General features: G+C 37.5%; 1 protein-coding gene across 2 annotated transcripts in view; it reads left to right on the top strand.

The window, feature by feature from the left end:
- Positions 1-19,300, top strand: part of lama2 (laminin, alpha 2) — a 283,442-nt gene that overhangs the window by 232,618 nt on the left and 31,524 nt on the right. Inside the window, exons 51-60 of one of the 2 annotated variants that reach the window (XM_034699952.1) lie at positions 2,975-3,108; positions 6,691-6,850; positions 6,942-7,066; positions 8,634-8,796; positions 9,208-9,352; positions 9,468-9,606; positions 9,993-10,004; positions 10,760-10,880; positions 13,152-13,301; positions 15,247-15,300. In XM_034699952.1, coding sequence (XP_034555843.1) covers positions 2,975-3,108; positions 6,691-6,850; positions 6,942-7,066; positions 8,634-8,796; positions 9,208-9,352; positions 9,468-9,606; positions 9,993-10,004; positions 10,760-10,880; positions 13,152-13,301; positions 15,247-15,300 — 1,203 coding nt within the window. The remainder of the gene's footprint in view (positions 1-2,974; positions 3,109-6,690; positions 6,851-6,941; positions 7,067-8,633; positions 8,797-9,207; positions 9,353-9,467; positions 9,607-9,992; positions 10,005-10,759; positions 10,881-13,151; positions 13,302-15,246; positions 15,301-19,300) is intronic. The other variant, XM_034699953.1, reaches the window with a different exon arrangement.

Below are 19,300 nucleotides of genomic sequence, written 5' to 3'. Positions count from 1 at the left end.
TGAATAATCGCCATTACCCTGGAGAGACTAGAGAGATAACTGTGTGTGTCCTTATGTGTGTGTGTGAGTGTGTCATTTGCGTATCGAAACGTGACTTTCTAATAATCTCTAATTGTGCATAATACTATATGAATAACAATGCCGTGGGTGAGTGTGTGTGTGTGTGTGTGTGTGTGTGTGTGTGCAGCTCAGATACAGCATCTAATGAGAGCATACGCTGAAAATCCTCTTATTAATTATTTTGGGCTCATACATAAGTAATACGACCATTAATCAAAATACAGCCAGATCCTGTGGAAATCCACTTAAAGAGACAGATGGTGAAAAGTTCAGCCTGTGTTGCCTTCAGAACAGAGCTGGTGTGATATTGCTGTTCACACATTTCTCTTTCCCCACATGATGAAAACTCTGTAGGTTAAACAAATTAAGATTTTGGACAATTGTTAATCACCATTTGCATTACCTCCTGGTTTCTGTTTTCAAAAGGGAAAATGCATGGTTGCACATTTTATAATTTTGAACCAAATCAGTGTAAATAATGCCCTACTTCTTTCTTAGTGGACCACCTCATGGCAGCGGTCTAAGTGTCTGTTATCTTGTATGAAACAACTTGACCTGTACTTGCCTAAGAAATGTTCTAAAACTTCATCTACTTTAACTCTTAAAGACACAGAAACTATTTTAAATGCTTTTATCTCATCACACCTGGACAATAATATCATCTTTTTTACCTGCCTTCACAAAAAATCAATTTATCGTCTCCAGCCTGAACAGAACTCAGCTACCAGAACCAAAAACCATGTATATTTTAGAATTGATTTTAACATTTTACTGATTACTTTTTTCCAAGTTTCCATGGACTTTCTCCCAGTTGCATAACAGACATTTTAATACCACACAAACCTGTGTGTATGTTGAGATCCTAAGGTTGGGATTAACACTTTCATTGCAGGGACTTTCCTTTTTTTACCTCAACTTTATTTCATATAACTTGATTTGAAAAAAATTTTTATATATATATATATATATATATATATATATATATATATATATATATATATATATATATGTGTGTGTGTGTGTGTGTGTTTGTGTGTGTGTATTCTAAAATAATTGTATTCCTTTAGGGTTCTTTTAAGGGAATTTTAGGGCTTTTAAAATAGGTTTATCTTGCCTTGACAGATTTTATGATCTGCTTGTTTTATTTTTCTGGCCATGTAAAACACTTTTTAACCTGGCTTTTGAAAAGTGCTCTATAAATAAAATTATTATTCTTATTCTTATTCTTATTATTCTTATTATAAATATTATTATTATTCTTATTCTTATTATTTTTTATTATTATTATTATTATTATTATTATTATTATTATTATTATTATTATTATTATTATTATTATTATTATTATTAACTATCTAATTAAAGCTCCACTATGTAAAGTCATGCTCAACAATGTCAGTCTGAAAAGCCTGCACAAATTCTATTTCCACAGATTAAAATACTACCTTGATTAGTCCAATTCAGTTTGTAGCTTCACTGCTGTAAAAAAACTCTCAGCTCACCATGTAGTTTTAACATCACATTTGACGCACAGTTTTCCTAACTTTTTCATGTCAGAGACATCCAGGTAAGAGCCAGGGGATAAATCTGGGTTCCAACACCAACACATAGTCAAATTACTTTTAGAGAAAACTATTTAAGTCCCTACAAATACTCGTAAAAACCACTGCAGTAGCCTTACGTCTGCCGCAGAAAAGGGTATTGAGTTTGTTTAGCAAAACATCCATTAAACCTAATTTTACAGATTAAACCACAAAATGCTCCTTTACGTAATGGAAACATATAAACGCCTTTAACTAGCTAAAAACCAAGACGTCAGCATGTCAATGGTTATTTCAGCGCCCTGCATATACCAGGGAGGAAAGATGCATAAACAAAGTCAGTCTTGTGTCATTATCTTGTTTTTCTTGAAGAAGTTGTTGCTGGACAGGTAGGATTAAAACTGTTGGATACACAGCCAGGTGGACCAGTCTTTTTAACAGTTATATTTGCTTGATGGGTCATGGCCATGCATTTGAAGGAAACAGTATTGAGTTAATACATTTTGAGGAGTTCTGGTTTGACTGAAAAGACTTTTTAATTCAAGACAAGTGACCAGTGGAAGTCTGTGGTGTGAATTTCAGCAAATTGGTTGAGGGTCCAAACCTCAAAACTCTCGAAGGCTGAACTCAAATCCTGTACTGGTAGCTTGCAGGATTGCAAACTCATTATGGCAAGAACTGATGGTATGAGGAAGAGCTACACAGCTGCACAGAAACTGCACATTTTTGATAAAAGCAATGGACTTAGTCATGCAGGAAGACAATTGAAACATCCCCCAAAAACTGTTTGTGGCTGAAGCACCAGTGTGTTTCCAACCAGTCCTCGTAAAGCTTTGCCTCAAACTTTCCAAAGTTACTCAGAGACAGGATCCTACAGTTTTAATGTCCTTTCTGCGTATCCCACATGTTTCATTGAATATATAAAAACTAAGTTCTGGGTTCTTTATCTTTCGGTAGGTGCATCCCAGAACACTCCTTTATGCTAGCAGAGGCTCCTTTATGCAGTACAGAGCCAATAGAGAGAGGTGGATTGTTTTTCTTTCTGTTGTGAGCAGGATTTTCTGTCTCTACATACCAACTCTGTCTTTAATGCTTCAATTTCTGTTGATTCATTTGCAATCTACCTCTCGTGAGACACCAGAGTTTATGAAAATGCAACACTTAACTCATGGAGTATCAATTTAATATGTACACAGAAGACACAACCTTAAAAAAAGTCTCTATTTGTCTTTGAGGCAATATTTAAACATCATGCAGGTTTGACTAAAGTCAACAGTCCCTTGACAATTTATACAAACAGTTAAACTTCCACTGCTGTATTCTAAAGCAGCTTCTATACAGTGTATTCAGCTTATGTCTTGTGTGTGTCTCAGGTTGACTTCCTGGCCTTGGAGATGCGTAAGGGCAAAGTGAATTTCCTTTGGGATGTGGGTTCAGGTGTGGGGAGGGTCGAGTATCCCCATCACACCATTCATGACGGGAGCTGGCACAGAATAGAGGCATCTCGGTAAGACACACACACACACACACACGCACACACACAAACACACATTTCTACACTAACAAGCATTTTTTCTCATACATGTATGGCACATTGTGTTTCTCTAGCTACAATACAAAGAATTGCTTCATTGTACATTTCACCTTGGACAAATGTGGAATGTAGAGAAACATAATAAAGAAGTACAGCTACTGCATTTAAATTATATTCAGGTATTCACTGCTATGAATACACAAACATCAACTGACAAATGGACCGCCCATTGTGGAGCAAACAGGTAAATACACATGCACAGAAATGAATAGAACTTGTTATTATCATTATTATTACCACCAACGCATTATTTTGTCCCAGCAAGATGGAGACAGTATTTATAGACTTTATTATTAAAGTGTGTTTACTTTTGTCTGAAGAGTCATAGATTAAAAAGCAAAAATTAGATTGAAACACATTTTGCTTTTTTATTTTTAATATAAGTAGCTCTTTGGTATTTTTCCATCTTTTTTTCTCTTCCTGTTCAATTACTCGTGGTGGCCGACAAGGTGGAACATGCTTTAACATGCCCAAAGGTTTTTTACTCCTTGTGGAAGGTGTTTTAAATCAAGATGCAAAACACATATACAAGTTGCCAGGAAAATACAGAGGAAGAAATGTGCTGTAAATGACAACACAGTGCTGAAGACAAACAAAACAAATGCATGACTGTGTTGTTATAAACACGCATTGAAAAAAATAATAATAATAATAACACTAACTACAGGGGCATCACTTAATTGAAAGACATTTTGGCAAAAGCACATTTTTAAAATGTAAAATTTTAAATTGTATTTCTTTATATCATATTGTAATATATTATTATATAGTTACAGGTTTGAAGGAAAACACTGTCCTGGTGCTCAAAGCTCCCACATCAGTCAGATGTGGCTACATCCTGAATATCTTGGGATGGGACAAAATATTGATACAGCAATATAAATCATCACCTTGACTCATGAGATCCAATCATCAGTCACGTCACTACTTCTTGCCTCCTCACGGTGACGCTAATATAAATAATCCTGCACTTTATTTTCTATGATTGCCTTTAAATTAATGAAATGTTGTTGGGTTGCTCAGACAGAAAGATACCACAAACAGAAAATACAACAACTGAATATACTACAAATGTAAGATACAACAACTGAAAATGCTACAAACACAAGGTAGAGTCAGAGTATTTCTGTGCTCTAGCTTCTATATCCAAGGAAATTTCAACCATAGTTATCATTCACTGCTTTTTAATAGATCGAAAACTAAAAGATGATGGGTTATAAAATTCTCTGCAGTAACACCGGACATTATTTTGAATTGAAGCAGAGTATTTGATAACCCACTAGCTAGCAACGTTAGTTTAACTCTTTGAGAACATAATTGTGTTGGCTCTATAGCACGCAGAACTCATTGTCAGCATAGCGTAATGTGTTAGCATAGTGCCTTGATAACCATGCAGTGGCTGACTGTTATTTTAGGCTGGTTACTACTTATCATAAGATTTTAACAGATACAACTTTGATGCTAGATAGAAAGTAGTCATCCAAAGGAAGCTTATAGGCTGCTTCTTTAGCTCAAAATGTGTTCTGATGACCCTTAGATTTTCGCTTTAGTTGAAAAACAATAGCAGGTTAACTAAATTTGCCAAATTTCCTACACTTCTTTGATCCAGCTGAAAGGCTTACTAAGCTAACAAGCTAGCAGCACATTAACTATGTGTCTAGGGTTGCAAGCTGTCCCGTATTAGCCGGGACATCCCTTATATTGGGCTAAATCGTTTTTTTTCATACAGGACCTTAATTGTACCGTATATTGACTATTAACTCTTGTAAATACAGCAGACTGCACTCTACAGATTGTGGATCAGATAAAATGGCAGTCCAGATCATGTGCCAATCACACCGCCTGTCATCCAATCACAGGCCCCCCCTCACGCGCATCAGTGGTATACAGTGCAAATGCGCCAAGGCCTGCAAAAAAGTGTGGAGAGGATTTTCTCTCTGATGGCCATTAAATGGTCAGACTCAAGAAACAGATGCAGCACATAGCTGATCAAAAACAAACTTCAAATATCTGTAAACTGTGACTTGTCATGTAAGGAGGAAAAGTACATTTGGTGAGTCATACTCCTCTTTTGCATCAAATTTTTCTTTTTACTGTTTTTTGATGTAAAGAGCCAAGTTGTGGTTTCTTTGAGGTTTTATTCATATGAGGTTACATAATGATACAGTGAGGATTAAAGGGAATATACACACTTCTGCATTTCCAGCTGAATCAGAATCAGAATATACGCTGAATTCACACATCATGCTCACACCACCATGGCACCGCGCACCTGTCCCTTATTTAGTAGTGAGAAAGTTGGCAACCCTATATGCGTCAGATCTGACAGTAAATTTTTTGAAATCTTTTGGCCTTTGTATGTCACCATATCCACTAGAAAACGTGCATTTTTAACTTGATGTGAAAATAGAAACAAAGAGAGCATTGGTCCTAGCATCACAAGATGGAACACATTTTAGATATAAAGTATCTAAATTAATAATAATAATAATAAGAAGAAGAAGAAGAAGAAGAAGAAGAAGAAGAAGAAGAAGAAGAAGAAGAAGAAGAAGTAAAAAATATATAATAAGAATATCAAAAAATAAATAAGATAAAATATAATGATAATACTAATAATACTGATAATAATAATATAATAATAATAATAATAATAATAATAATAATAATAATAATAATAATAACAAAAGCATAATAATAATAATAATAATAATAATAATAATAAAGAATATAATACTACTACTACTACTACTACTACTACTACTACTAATAATAATAATAATAATAATAATAATAAATCATTGTGTATCATGTTGTTGAGGTGAGACGCTGATGTCCAATATCAGTATTTCATAGAAGTACTGTTTCATCCTCTGCTCTCTATAACTTGATCTAATAATCTAACAAACAACAACCAAAAGCAGCAGAAAAAACAAACCAGCTAACAACCACAGGACATCATTTTATTCATGCTGCGCTGGAAAACATGTTGTTTCTCCTGGGAAATCAAGAGTTTGCAGCCCCGACAGCCTGTGGCACATCATTACAAAGATTCAGTGTAATCTAGCAGATCCAGTTTTTCTCTGTGAAAGATGAAGTATACAGGCTGTGCACAGACCGCCCAACACCAGACCCATTCACACCTAGTAGACGTCCCGCGTGCACCATGTATTACAATCCTGGAGATTTCCCAAATGTGTTCCCCAATTGGATCACACAAGCTGTAAGTCTTATAAATGTTCCCCTGCACGACACAGAAACGCTGTTTCTGCTCTGAAAACAAACTCCGAGGTGGGAGATGAATTTCACAGCACAGCTCAGAGGTTCCACAACGACAAACTGGTTCCACTCCCTGTTCCCATCATTCATCTTTAGCACCTAGACTTCATAAAAACTGATTCCAACATCTTCAGTTCTTGTAAATGTCTTCCAGAAGATACAGAAACAAACAAAATAACATCAAACCCTTTCTCTCTTTCTCCTTGTTTCTGTTTCCAGTAATGGGTTGAATGGCACCATATCAGTGTATCCTCTGGAAGGATCCAAGGCGGGGATGATGCCGACCCCAGCCAGCGCCAACTCACCCACATCCTTCACCATCCTGGATGTGGACCAAAACGCTTACCTGTTTGTAGGAGGGATATTTGGCACTGTCAAGGTCTGACTCTGTCTGAGTGTAACAACAACAAGAACCTCTGTCTTTTTATGTTTGGCTTTTTTGCTCACTCTCTTCCTCCTTCTGATTTTAGAAAGCAGATGCAGTAAAAACAGAGACGTTCACAGGCTGCATTGGGGAGACATTCTTGGATGGGAAACCCATTGGACTTTGGAACTACAGAGAGAGACAGGGTGACTGTAAAGGATGTGTTGTCAGGTATACAACCAATATCAATATCAAATATTTCTCAGAAATGGGAACACTTAACAAGATTTTTTCCTTTTTTTCCCCTTCATTATGCATCTGTAACAGTTCTGTTTAAGTTTACCTGGCCTGCTGTTGTGGTACTAAATCCAACATATGGAGAGAATTAGAACTTCCCTACTCTGTCAGCTTTCATGTAGATCCATTAGTTTCTTAAACATTAAAATCTCCACTACATCAACTTTTTACAGACTTTTTTCACAGCTTTATTAGAAACAAAAGTTAACTTTTTTTTCTTTTATAAATGTCTTTTATTGACACACTTTAGATTGTAAATTATAAACACCACATAACACATTAACAACAATACATGATGCCCTCAAAAATATGTACATAAAGCACATAAATACATGCAGACAATCATGTGAACTCTGGGCCGTAACAATGAGTGACAGAAGTTAATTTTTGTCTTGTGTCAGAACATTTTATCTTCATAAAGCTGTAAAAAATAATCTGTCAATATTATGGGTACAAATGAGTAAAACAGAAGAAGAAGACAGATGCATTCAGGACAAGTTCAAATATTGCAAACAGGGACCCCAAAGTTCTTCTAGATTTATCCTGACAAGGCTGGTTATTAGAAGACAGCTTCTTCATGTGAGTTACCAAAACAAGATCTTCCGAAAATGTTCTGCTTCAGCTTTCTTTTGAATCTTTCAGATTTGTATTATACATTTAGAGACGACTACACCATCTTTATTCCTTTATTCCTTTATTCAGATCCCCATTAGCTGCCACTATGCAGCAGCTACTCCCCCTGGGGTCCACATAAAACAAACAACATACAAAATATACAGGAAATACAAAACTGATAATGAAACAAACATGAAATACAAAACTGAAAATGCAACAAACATGAAATACAAAACTGAAAATGCTACAAACATGAAATACAAAAACAGAAAGATACTACAAACAGAAAATACAACAACTGAATATACTACAAATGTAAGATACAACAACTGAAAATGTTACAAACATAAGGTAGAAAAAATGAAAACTGAAGATGAATGTTTCAAACCTGAAATAAAAAAAACAGGATGTTCACTAAAATTAATTAAAATTCATTATTCCACAGTGTGATGGCTCTATACTAGTGTGACATTATAAAGTGGTGTTATTGTGCTTTTTTGCTGATTTTAAAACCAAATATTTAGTTAGAATGTTGGATGTCAACACTAAACATGGACAAAGTTTAAAATGTGATGTTAATGTTTGTTGGAGTAATCCTCAGAAAAGACGACAGGCTGTTCTGAAGGCTTGTTCAAAAAGTCACTGGAGAAGTCCGCACTAGATTTGCTCAAATCCTGGCATCACCAGAATCTCATTAAAAGGGCAAATTTGGCATTTTAAAGTGAGAAACACAACTTTGTTTAATGGCAACAGTGAAGGAGGCTTCTAGAATGCTGGGTTCTTGAATGCTAGGAAAGGGAGGGGCTTTAAGGCGACTAGCTGAAATGGTGCCTCGACAAGATTTACAACTATAGCTAAATACTTCTTGTCTGTTAATGTCTTTTAGCCCCCAGCGCACAGATACCGAGGGAACAGTTCAGCTGGACGGTGAAGGCTATGCTGCAGTGGCGCGACCCAACAGGTGGAACCCCAACATTTCCACGGTGACCTTTAAGTTCCGTACATTCTCCTCCGAGGCTCTGCTCATGTATTTGGCCACTGATGATATGGTATGTATGAACCTTGTTTTTCTTGCACAATAAATACTGTACATTGTAAATACATAAGTAACAGCCTTCGTGAGACTGATTACAAATAATTCCAACATTAAAAATGTATTGAAACTAAGTTACATTCAGAACAAAAAATATATAATAATAATAATAATAATAATAATAATAATAATAATGCTGATTATTATTTATATATTCATTTGTATTATTGCTATTATTATTATTATTATTATTATTATTTATTGGTTTTTTTATTTTTTTTATTTTTTTTTATTTTTTTTTATTTTTTTTTATTTTTTTAATTATGAAACAATTATTATTATTTATAAGCAAAAAATTCTCATGACAATTAGATTTAGTTTCCAAATGTCTCTATGTCACAATGTTGGTCCCTGCCTGTCTCTCCAGAAAGACTTCATGTCTCTGGAGCTGTCTGAAGGTAAAGTGAAGGTGAACTTTGACCTCGGCTCAGGAGTGGGCAGCTCCATATCAGCCAACCGCCACAACGATGGACAGTGGAAATCCCTCACCATGTCACGAAACAAGAAACAAGGTACACAACAACAATAGTCTACATTGGCAGCACATACACCAAAGCAGCACACAATACAAGACCTCCTCATCTGCCTTCTCTGTCGTAATTTGTGTCTCTTTAATTTCTTACAAAGCCACCGTGACTGTAGTGGACATCGACAGCAGTGCTGAGGAAAGGATTGTGACCACGTCTCAGGGTTCAGCCACCGGTCTGAACCTCAGAGAAAACCAGAAGATTTATTTTGGAGGCCTGCCGACCATTGGAAACTACAGGTGCAGACACAAACACACACTGTTTGAGCACATTCTTGCACACATTTAAACACTCATGCTTACTGTAATAACTGAAAAGAGAGCAGTCCAGTTTCTTGATTTGTTATAGCTGTATTTGATGGAGGGTTTTTTGAAGATATTAACAGATAATGTTGAATTAATTTGAGGTGACATTTTCACAGTTGCTATAAATTTTGCAGGGGCAGTTGTTTTTACAATGAGTCTCTTCACAACCACCTGCAACCGTTTTCACACTGTGTAGTCAGTCATTAAACCATCAACATGCTAAAAGGTTGAGTAGACGGTTGACTAGTTTGGATGTCATCAGATGAAGTTGTCTGTGAGGTGTGCTAATGCATTAATGTTTAATGTTTTGTCTTTAACAGCATGACAGCCAGGTAAATAATGAACATATTCCCCTCATAATGAAACATATAGTCACTGTTATTGTATATTTCTCGCTGCATGAGGCTAGCAATGCTGATTATGCTGCATAGCCCGCAGTAAATGTTTTGTTTGTGTATGTTTGCTGGCCCCTAAAGGCTCCTGCTCCTCCACACAGCAGCTGAAAACCACTTCCTCTGTCCTTTATTAATCTGAGTCTGACGTTTGTCTGTTCAGCAACATTTGGGTGGAATTTCTCACATTTACGGCTCTGCCTTCCAGGCACCTCGCCATAATTATATTCAAATTATGTTTTAGATGCAGATCTAAGTGTCTCTATCAAATTTTGTTGCACTGCAAGCAACAGTTTTTTGCTGAGCTGAAAAAATAAAGCTGTAATTTACTGAAAAACAATTAGAAAAGTACATCACACTGCTAATAACACTTCAGTGTAATCTCAGTTTAGTATTATCCAAAAGTGGAGTGTTTATTCTGCTTTCCTTCTTTTCCTAAAAACTTATTTTTATTAGAAATGCAAATTCAGTAAAATGTTCTGCATGGACAAACGGCAGATTCAAATTACTCTGGTTGTTGACGTCCAGTAGTTGCTCTGCTTCAGGTTACATGATGCAATAGCTTCACTGCTCCAGCAATTCAGCTTTTTTTCTGAAATAATATTGCGCTTCTGAGAGACCGCACAAGTCCATTGAGTTGTAAATGTCTTCAATTTAATCTCCTCTTAACTGAAACTATTATAATTTCTTCACAGGCCAGAGGTCACTCTGAAGCGATATGCGGGCTGTCTGAGGGACATTGAAGTCTCCAGGACTCCGTATAATCTCCTCAGCAGTTCAGATTATACCGGGGTCACTAAAGGATGTAATGCAGAGGTAAGAATGTTCACTGAGCTGAAGGTTTATATCTCTATAGTGTATTTAAACCTTTTAGAAACTCAGATTATATCACAGAGGCAGGACTGTCTGCTGGCATTTCTCAACACACTGAATAAAATCAAAATTAAAAATTCTCTTGATGTTACTCAGAAGTTCAGATTTCAGAGATATAAAGAGGTGCGGTAACACATGTAAGATCAACTACAGGAAGTACAGTCTTGCAGGATATGCACGTTACATTTCATTACAGTATTATAATTGTCTACTAACATTGTTACAGACTGCTCTTTAAAGGGATAGTCAGTTTTTTTTTAAGTGGGGCTTTAAGAGGTACTTCTAATAGTAGCTAGGTGTATTAACCACAGGGGGTGACGGTCAGCTCAGCCCCTTTGTTAAAAAAGTATCTGGAGAGCCAGAATGGAAGCGAGGCTATCAACCACTGCAGACGTGTTTGCATAATTGGTTTGAAAAATATCGATACCGCAATATATCGCGATACTTTGACCTCCAATATGATATTGGTATTTCAACTCTTAATATCGATATTTTTGTAATAATAAAAAAACACATTTGAGCCGAACTAGAACTAAAATACAACTTCAGTATTTCAAAAACAATAAAGTGGAAAGCTGTTTTCAATCAAATAGTTTTGACTTAATTTGTCCTTTCAATTTTGAGTAATATTGTGTGATTTACATATACACCATCCCTATTTTTTCTTAGTTTACTGTGTAGAATATTGCAATATATCACAATATATAGCGATATATCGTGATACTATCGTATCGTGACCCAAGTATTGTGATGCGTATTGCATCGTGAGTTTCTTGGCAATACTCACCCATAATAATTAGGCTGATTTTAACAAAGTATTACCAAGGTCTGATTCTCAGTGTAAGTGTACGCTCTATTTGGAAATTCGTTGGTGCTTTACTTTGCCATCAGAAAGCCTGTTCATTTTTGCACTATTTCTAACCCGGCACATACGTGTTCTTCCGCCTGCAGTGCACTGATCAGCTCTTTGGGTATGCATGCTTTGAAATCATAGACTGTATAAAATATGGATGGAGGATTTGTGACACCCATCTGTTTCTAAAGAGCTGTTTTGAGGCCAATCGTTGTCGGCGGCAGCCATATAGCTGCTGTCGCGCGATTGTGATGTAAAGAGGCGGGCTTTGAGCCTCCTAGCCAACAGCTACAGTGTTCCTGCCTGTCAATCAAGTCAGCTGTGGCTCTCATTGGAAGACTCGTAATCTCAATATCTTCGAAATTGCCGTGTTTGAAAAAAATTCACCCCCCTACAGTGTGTGCCGATCAAGAAATGAGCTATCCAGACTACACTCGTCTTTTGTATCAGGCTGTAAACATGTTTATTTCTGCTGTAAAGATCGGCTTTTTTGAATTGGTGTGCTTGTGGTTTCCGGTACTTTCGTAGCCAGCCTCAAATGGATCCTTGATGAACTTCAATTTTTAGCACTTCCACATTGGACTCATATTTTTAGACCAGAGGTTGCTGCTTGTTTGAAAGAGACAAAAATGTAACCAAACTAAAAAAAAGAGTGATTCTCTGAGCGACAATGAGATTTTTGCTTTCTGTGGACACCTTTATGAGCATGAGTTTACAAAGGACGACCATTTACAAAGCACAGCGTTTCACAATCCAGGCTCTTTGTGAGAGGGATCAAATTATAAAGCAGAATTTTAAAGAAGGACAATTTAACGATGTTAACCTTGATAGTTACACGACATATACAGGTACACGTGTTAATTTAGATTTGAGTTTCCTGAGCAAAATGAGGCTCTCGCCTTTATTTCTGTACAATTCAGTCCTTTCATGAATCCATTCAGTCATTGTATAAAAGTGTACAAAATGATAAAGAGCTTGGGTTTGTATGTGAGAGCGCACAGTGAAGGTCTTCCTGTTCCTCTTAGCAGTGCGTTATCTTCTGCGCAAAAAAACCCTGCTCTGCTACAAGGATGAGAGTTTGTGCCGTGTAAATGTTCACGCTCTGCTCCAATAATAAAAGTAATGAGAAGTGGATGATGAAGCATTTAGTAGCTGTAAAACATTGAGCCTGTAAAACTTCTCTCCTGTGAAAGCAAAGCCTTGTAGTGACGTGACGTGCTCCTCTGAAGACTGGTCATGTGATTTGATCAAGCAAATGTTTCCATGTTTTCACTTAAATTTTACTTTTCCATTCTGCTGTGATTTGTTAAAATAAAAAATAAAAACATGTTTACACCGATGTTATCATCTCTGCCTCACAGAAACTGTACACAGTGAGTTTCTCTAAACCTGGGTTCATGGAGCTGGGTGGCCTGTCGTTGGCAGTCGACACAGAGATCAGCCTGTCCTTCAGCACTCTGACGGACACCGGGACCATACTGCTGGCAGTGGGCGGACCGATTGGCCTGCAGGTACAGTTTCATAGATTTCATATATTCCAGCTAAGCTCTTTCTACTGACAGTTTTCCAATGATTCCTAAAAGACACATGAAAGTTCACATGAAACTTGGATTAGGGAGTTAGGTATTTCCTTAAAATATAACTTCAACAAAATAAATAATTCTTCATATATAAGCATTGTGGATACTTTATTGTTACATTAAACCATATGCTTGAATAGGTCTGGATTCAGTAAAGTAAATCAAAGCTGATCAAGTGGAAGTTTGCAACATCACTATGTATTTTCCACATTTCATGACAAAATACAGTTTTCTTTTTTGCAAACAAACAAAAAAGTATTCTGAGTTTGGATGAAAAAATGTAGACTCCTAGTACAGAGAAATAATGAAATAAATAAACTTAAGGAAAAAACATGTTACTCTTTTTGGAGTCAAATCAAGAGTTAATCCAACTATCAAATGTAAATTGACATCTTCTGGGAAGTACTGGCAAATAAACTCATAAAGGGAATGCAAAAACTGTATTGACAAGCCTATATATTGTATAATTTTGTTATGTGTCATGAAATAATTTGTAGTATCAGCCAGGGTGAAAAAAATCAGTGATTTTGACATTTGCCTTAAATCTTTACAGGGCACTGGTTTAGGTCAGTCGATTGAGCTCAAAATGTACTCCTTCTTAGTAGCACTGGTGCTCCCAACTTCAAAATTTAAGAGCAGCCACTGAAAGTTAAAGAACACAACAACATACAGTATATTTACATTTCTCTTATTGAAAGAAATTAAATGTGCAGATTCTGCATTGAACACAGTGTTAACCTGCAACCTCTGTCCCACAGGCTTTACAGTCAACATAATGCATTGTGTCATTTTCATAGTGCAGCTATTCAAAGTCTTTCAGCCACTCTCTCTGAAAATGACAAGCCTTCTTTGCCACTAGTGCATTCACATCACAACTTCAGGAGTTTCATTAGGCAGCCTACAAAACAAATCCCTGAGTTCTCTTCATCTCTTCAGCTCTTCTGATTTCGCATCAGTCAGCTGTCTGTCACGTGACAAAGAAGCAAAGTGAAAGGGAGCGACTGAAGGCTACCATTAACCAATCAAAAACCAGCATTGATAGTTAATGATGTCAAGCTGATATCTGATTGGTGTAAGCTTTGGATTGATTGGAACAGTGGTTGATTAGTCCTCTCTGCTAAGAGGCACATGTTGCACTTGACTGACAGCATAATCCTGCATCCATAGACATATAAAGGGTAGACGCCGCATTGGCTGCTGGGGCGCAAGAAATACGTCCGCCACTTTGGTCCGGTCATCCTACTTATGATCCTACCTGTAAACGTAAACTGAAGCAGCAGAGACTTCAAGATGCCAGAGCACTGTGTGGCAAAATACCTAGCATACATCACATATATCACATAGCAGAATATTCTATTACTGTTAAGCCCACTGAATATCAAAATACACCGAACCATGTGTCCTGTATCATACCTATATGTATGACATTTGCAGACAAAAAACCCTGCATGAAAACCAGTTCAGTGTTCAGCGAGTTATGATTGATTAAATGAGGTGACACTTAATTGCACCTGCTAAACAGATTGCACTGAGTGGAGTGGGTGACCGGACCAAGATGGCGGCCCCACGGCTCATCAGCGCCGATAGGTAGTAGCAGTCGATGCAGTGTCTACTCTTTATATGTCTATGCCTGCATCTCTTAGCAGACATTACTAATCAACCACCGGTCAATATACTAGTGTAGGATTTATGGAAAAAACATTAAGGTGGCAGCACAACAAGTATTTTCACTCAAATAAATGCTCCCAAATTTCTTGTGAGGTGGCAAAGATTACATTTCAGGAGCATATGAGACCAACATTTTTCCAATTTCAAGCCCAAACTCTAACTATTTATGTGTTCAATCTTCTCCTTTTCTTGAATCTATCCACTCCAGGCACGGAATACAAATCTCGGCAGCTCCAAGCGGAGACGCAGACAATCTGGAGAGGTGAGTTCAACATGTGAACACACTCATACACACCCCGACACGGCTCCCCTTTCCTTGAGTGAATGGCATTTTCATAAGTGCATATTAATGAGATTTGCATTTGTTAGCATCCAAGCTAAATGGATTGTCTCTCATCCAAAATACACACCCCCATGATGTCCATTCAAAATCCTCACTCAGACACATACAAGCTTCTTCATCCATCAGGTAGAGGCTGTCTTCACTTTTAGCTGACCATGCAAACACACATGTGCACACAGGCACATTTATCTAAGTGAATGAAGTTACCATGAGTGCATATTAATGAGATTTGGGTTTGTTGGCAACTATGCTGATTAGATAAGATTGACTTATGGCTAAAGACACTCATGCAAACACACATTTACACAGCCTGTACACACACACGACACACACTGAGGCTGTACTGATAGAGCCGTCTTTTATACCAAACATCTCATCAATAAATAAGTTGTTTAATCTCAGGTAGAATCAGTGTGTTTGCAGGTGCATTCATATTTGTTGGTGTGTGTGTGTGCATTTATGTGTGTTTAAGCATAATGTGTGTATCCATGTGTGTGTGAGAGAGAGGACAGAGGGTTACCTCCAGCTTATCCATCATCACTGGTTGTTAGATGCATAAATCTATTCTCACTAACCACTCTGGCAGTGAGTGTGTGTGTGTGTGTGTGTGTGTGTGTGTGTGTGTGTGTGTGTGTGTGTGTGTGTGTGTGTGTGTGTGTGTGTGTGTGTGTGTGTGCTCAGAAAGGTTAAGCGAGGTTAAAAATACCATCAACTCAACTTGGCCCTGACTAATGGATGTTTTAGAGAGAGGGACGTAGAGACATGGGGGAGAGAGAGAGAGAGAGGACAGGAGACAAAGGATGGAGGGATGGAGGAGGGAGATTTAGAGGTGAAAGGAAGGATAGAGGGAAAACATAGAGAAGTGATACAAAGAGGGTGGACAGCGGAGGAGGATAGAGAGAGGAAAAATGAAAAGATGTGGAGAGTTGATAGACAGAAACAGGAAATGGTCACGGAGAGGAGAGATACAAAGAAAAAAGAGGAAGGAGCTGGGAGCAGAATAAGAGATGCTGGGATGAAAGAGTGTCATGAGGGGAGGATGGGGGAAAGATGGAGCCAAAAGGAGAGAGGGGGTAAGAAGATACTGAAAATGTTCTGCTTGACCATTTACAAAATGTGAGATATTCACCACAAAAGTGTTTGATGTCAGAGACGAACGATCAGCGAGGTGGAGGGTTGACGCAAGGTTACATGTTAGAGTTGTTCCCCTCTATTACTAAAAAACATCTTCGAGAAGTTTCTCATTTCAAATGTGGTGTAAAGAGCTTGTCGATCCAAGACCAAAACAAAGTAGAATAATGTTTAAAACACATCCTTATGCCCCGGGAAAAAAATACCTTTGTGTCTTTTTGAAAGCATTTGGTTGTTTTGTTTCTTTACTGCCGGTTAAAAATGATTTTTAGAGAAAGTTAAAGGGTATGTAACTCCAAATAGAAGTTCAACAAGGAAAAATAAATGCAATCAAACCATTAAGCATTAGCTGCTGTAGTTGATGACTTGTCCCATAGAACATGCCAACATGCCAACATGCTAGCACACAACAGTTTTCTGAAGTGGGTCATCTCACTGCAAACTGACAAGAAGATGTCCAAAATCTAGAGGCATGTAGGAAGTAAATAATAGATGTCAAAAGTCAAGACATCCAGAATTTGCCTTTGGAAGACCGGAACTGACACATTAGATATTTTAGATCAGCTATTTCATTTGTTGATTTATTATTTAAGAGAAAATTTGGCTTTTTTTTTTTCACATTTTACAGTTAAAATGTTGGATGTCAATACTAAACGTGGCCATAGTTTCAAATTGTGAAGAAAACGTGTGTAGGAGTAATCACAGGATGAAACTGCAGGCTGCCTTGAACACTTGCTTTGGAAGGTCACACCAGAAGTGAGCAAGATCCACATGAAATCTGCTCAACTCATGACATCACAGATTGGTGAATCTTCTTTAAAGGGCATAATAATCATAATACTTTGCTGTTCTTTGTTGGTGGCAATTTTTTTGTTCCCTTTCTTAACTTTCCAGGTCAGATTTGGGGTCCAGAACATATAGCCATATTTCATAATTTATCATTTTAGATAGAAAAATACAGGTTAACTCAATGATGAGAACTTTATAGCATGGCAACAGTGGTGGAGGGTTCCAGAGTGCTGGGTTTCGGAGTGCTTTAAAGCGCCTTAAAGAGACAGTGGAAGCATTTTAGACAGAGTGAATTGAGGGTTTTCAAAGACACCAGGTTTTTGGGTTTGAACTAATCGTTGTACAAAATAGAATAATAATGACAAAGCTGATATTAGTAAGCTACTAGCAAGCCAACATCCCTTATTACACTGACAAATGTCAAATGCTTAAATTCTTATCAGATTAGAAATGGATTTACAGCGGGCTGATAACTCTTCAGCAAATCTTGTCGCTCTGCCTGCTGTGCCAAATTGAAAACTGCAATTTCAAAAACAAAAGTATGCATAAAACATTCACACTTCTCTGTTTGCTCCAAGGTGCATTTTTACAAAACAGAACCAGAGATTGCATTGGCTCAGAAGTATGAAGCAAACTGGAAAACTCACAACAAGCGAACACAGAAATAATGTTATTCAGTCTGCGTCAAGCTCTGACTTCAGTAACATTTTAAGAAACACACAAAAGACAGAATAAAACCACACATGCCAAATCTTCAAAAACTGAAAGAGTAAAGGCATAAAGGGGAGCTGAGAAGTGTGTGTCTGTGTATGTTTGTGTGAATGTTACCTCTGATTTCAGGTCTTTGCATGCGTGTTAGCTTCACAGTCTGCTAGGTGTTTTCTGTCATGGTTGTAAGTCTTCATGTCTGTGTCTGTGTGTGTGTGCATCTTTCATTCAGTGTATGAATGCTTGTGCACGTGTGAGTTAATCTGCGAGACTCTGCCTTTGTCTGTACGTGTGATGTGTGTCTGTGTACCTGTGTGTGTGTGTATGTGTGTATGCCTTTGTATCTCTGTAGGAGTGTGTGCGGAGACAGTGAAGCGCGAGGCATGTTGTAGCTACATCTCAGTTCAATTTGTCCCCGACCTCAAATTGAAATTCCATTTTCAGGTGGTAAATTGTCTCCCACTTCGCCCTCTGGCACACAGTGAATTAAAATTCAAATTAGCCTGACCCTGCACCGCTGCTCTCTAGCACCTCTCCGTCTGCCGCGCTCTCTGTCTCTCTCTCCCTGTCTCTATCTCGCTCGCTGTTTTGCTCTCTGCCCTCTCATCTCTTCCCCCTATTATCCTCTCCTCTCCGCTCCTCTCATCTCTTGTTATCCTTTCCTCCCCGCTCTCCTCTCCTCTCGTACCTCTCTTATTTCCCCCCAATTTCTCTTCATATAACCCCCGCATCTCTCCCCGCTCATCTCCCCTTTCCCCTTTGACTTTGACTCTGCTCTTTAATCCTCGGCCTCTCCTCCCTCCTGTTTTTCTTTTCTCATACCTTTAATTCTTATCTGTCTGGTTTCTCCATTTGTCCTTCCTTTCTCCTTCTTTCCACCCCCAAAAAAGTAAAAAATTGCACCTTTATAGAGAATATAATCCCGGTTGATACATATATTTATGCTTTAAATGGGAGAGTTTTGTGGAGATAAAAAACACCAAAAAAAAAAGGACCTGTTTTCAATACTCCTCTCAACTTTAGCTTTTGGGTTGTCATTATGTTCTATTCATGAATTTATAACTAGTCTGTAACACACTTTTATTGATGTTAACGAGGCACTATTTTACCTCGCCAAGGTTTTCTTGTTTAAATAAACACTTAAAGTTGTCACACTTAAAGCTCCTGTGAGGGATTTTGTTTGTTGTGATTTTGGCGCCCCCTGTGGACAAAGCTGAGGTCTTTTGTCTTTGATTATTAAGTCATGTACATGCGTAAGAAGTGTTTTCTAACAAAAAAAAACTCATCCTGC

Source organism: Notolabrus celidotus, chromosome 13, assembly GCF_009762535.1.
Source record: "Notolabrus celidotus isolate fNotCel1 chromosome 13, fNotCel1.pri, whole genome shotgun sequence".
NCBI classification, from domain to species: domain Eukaryota; kingdom Metazoa; phylum Chordata; class Actinopteri; order Labriformes; family Labridae; genus Notolabrus; species Notolabrus celidotus.
Note: the sequence above shows the minus strand (reverse complement) of the source record. Positions and strands in the feature narration are given on the sequence as shown.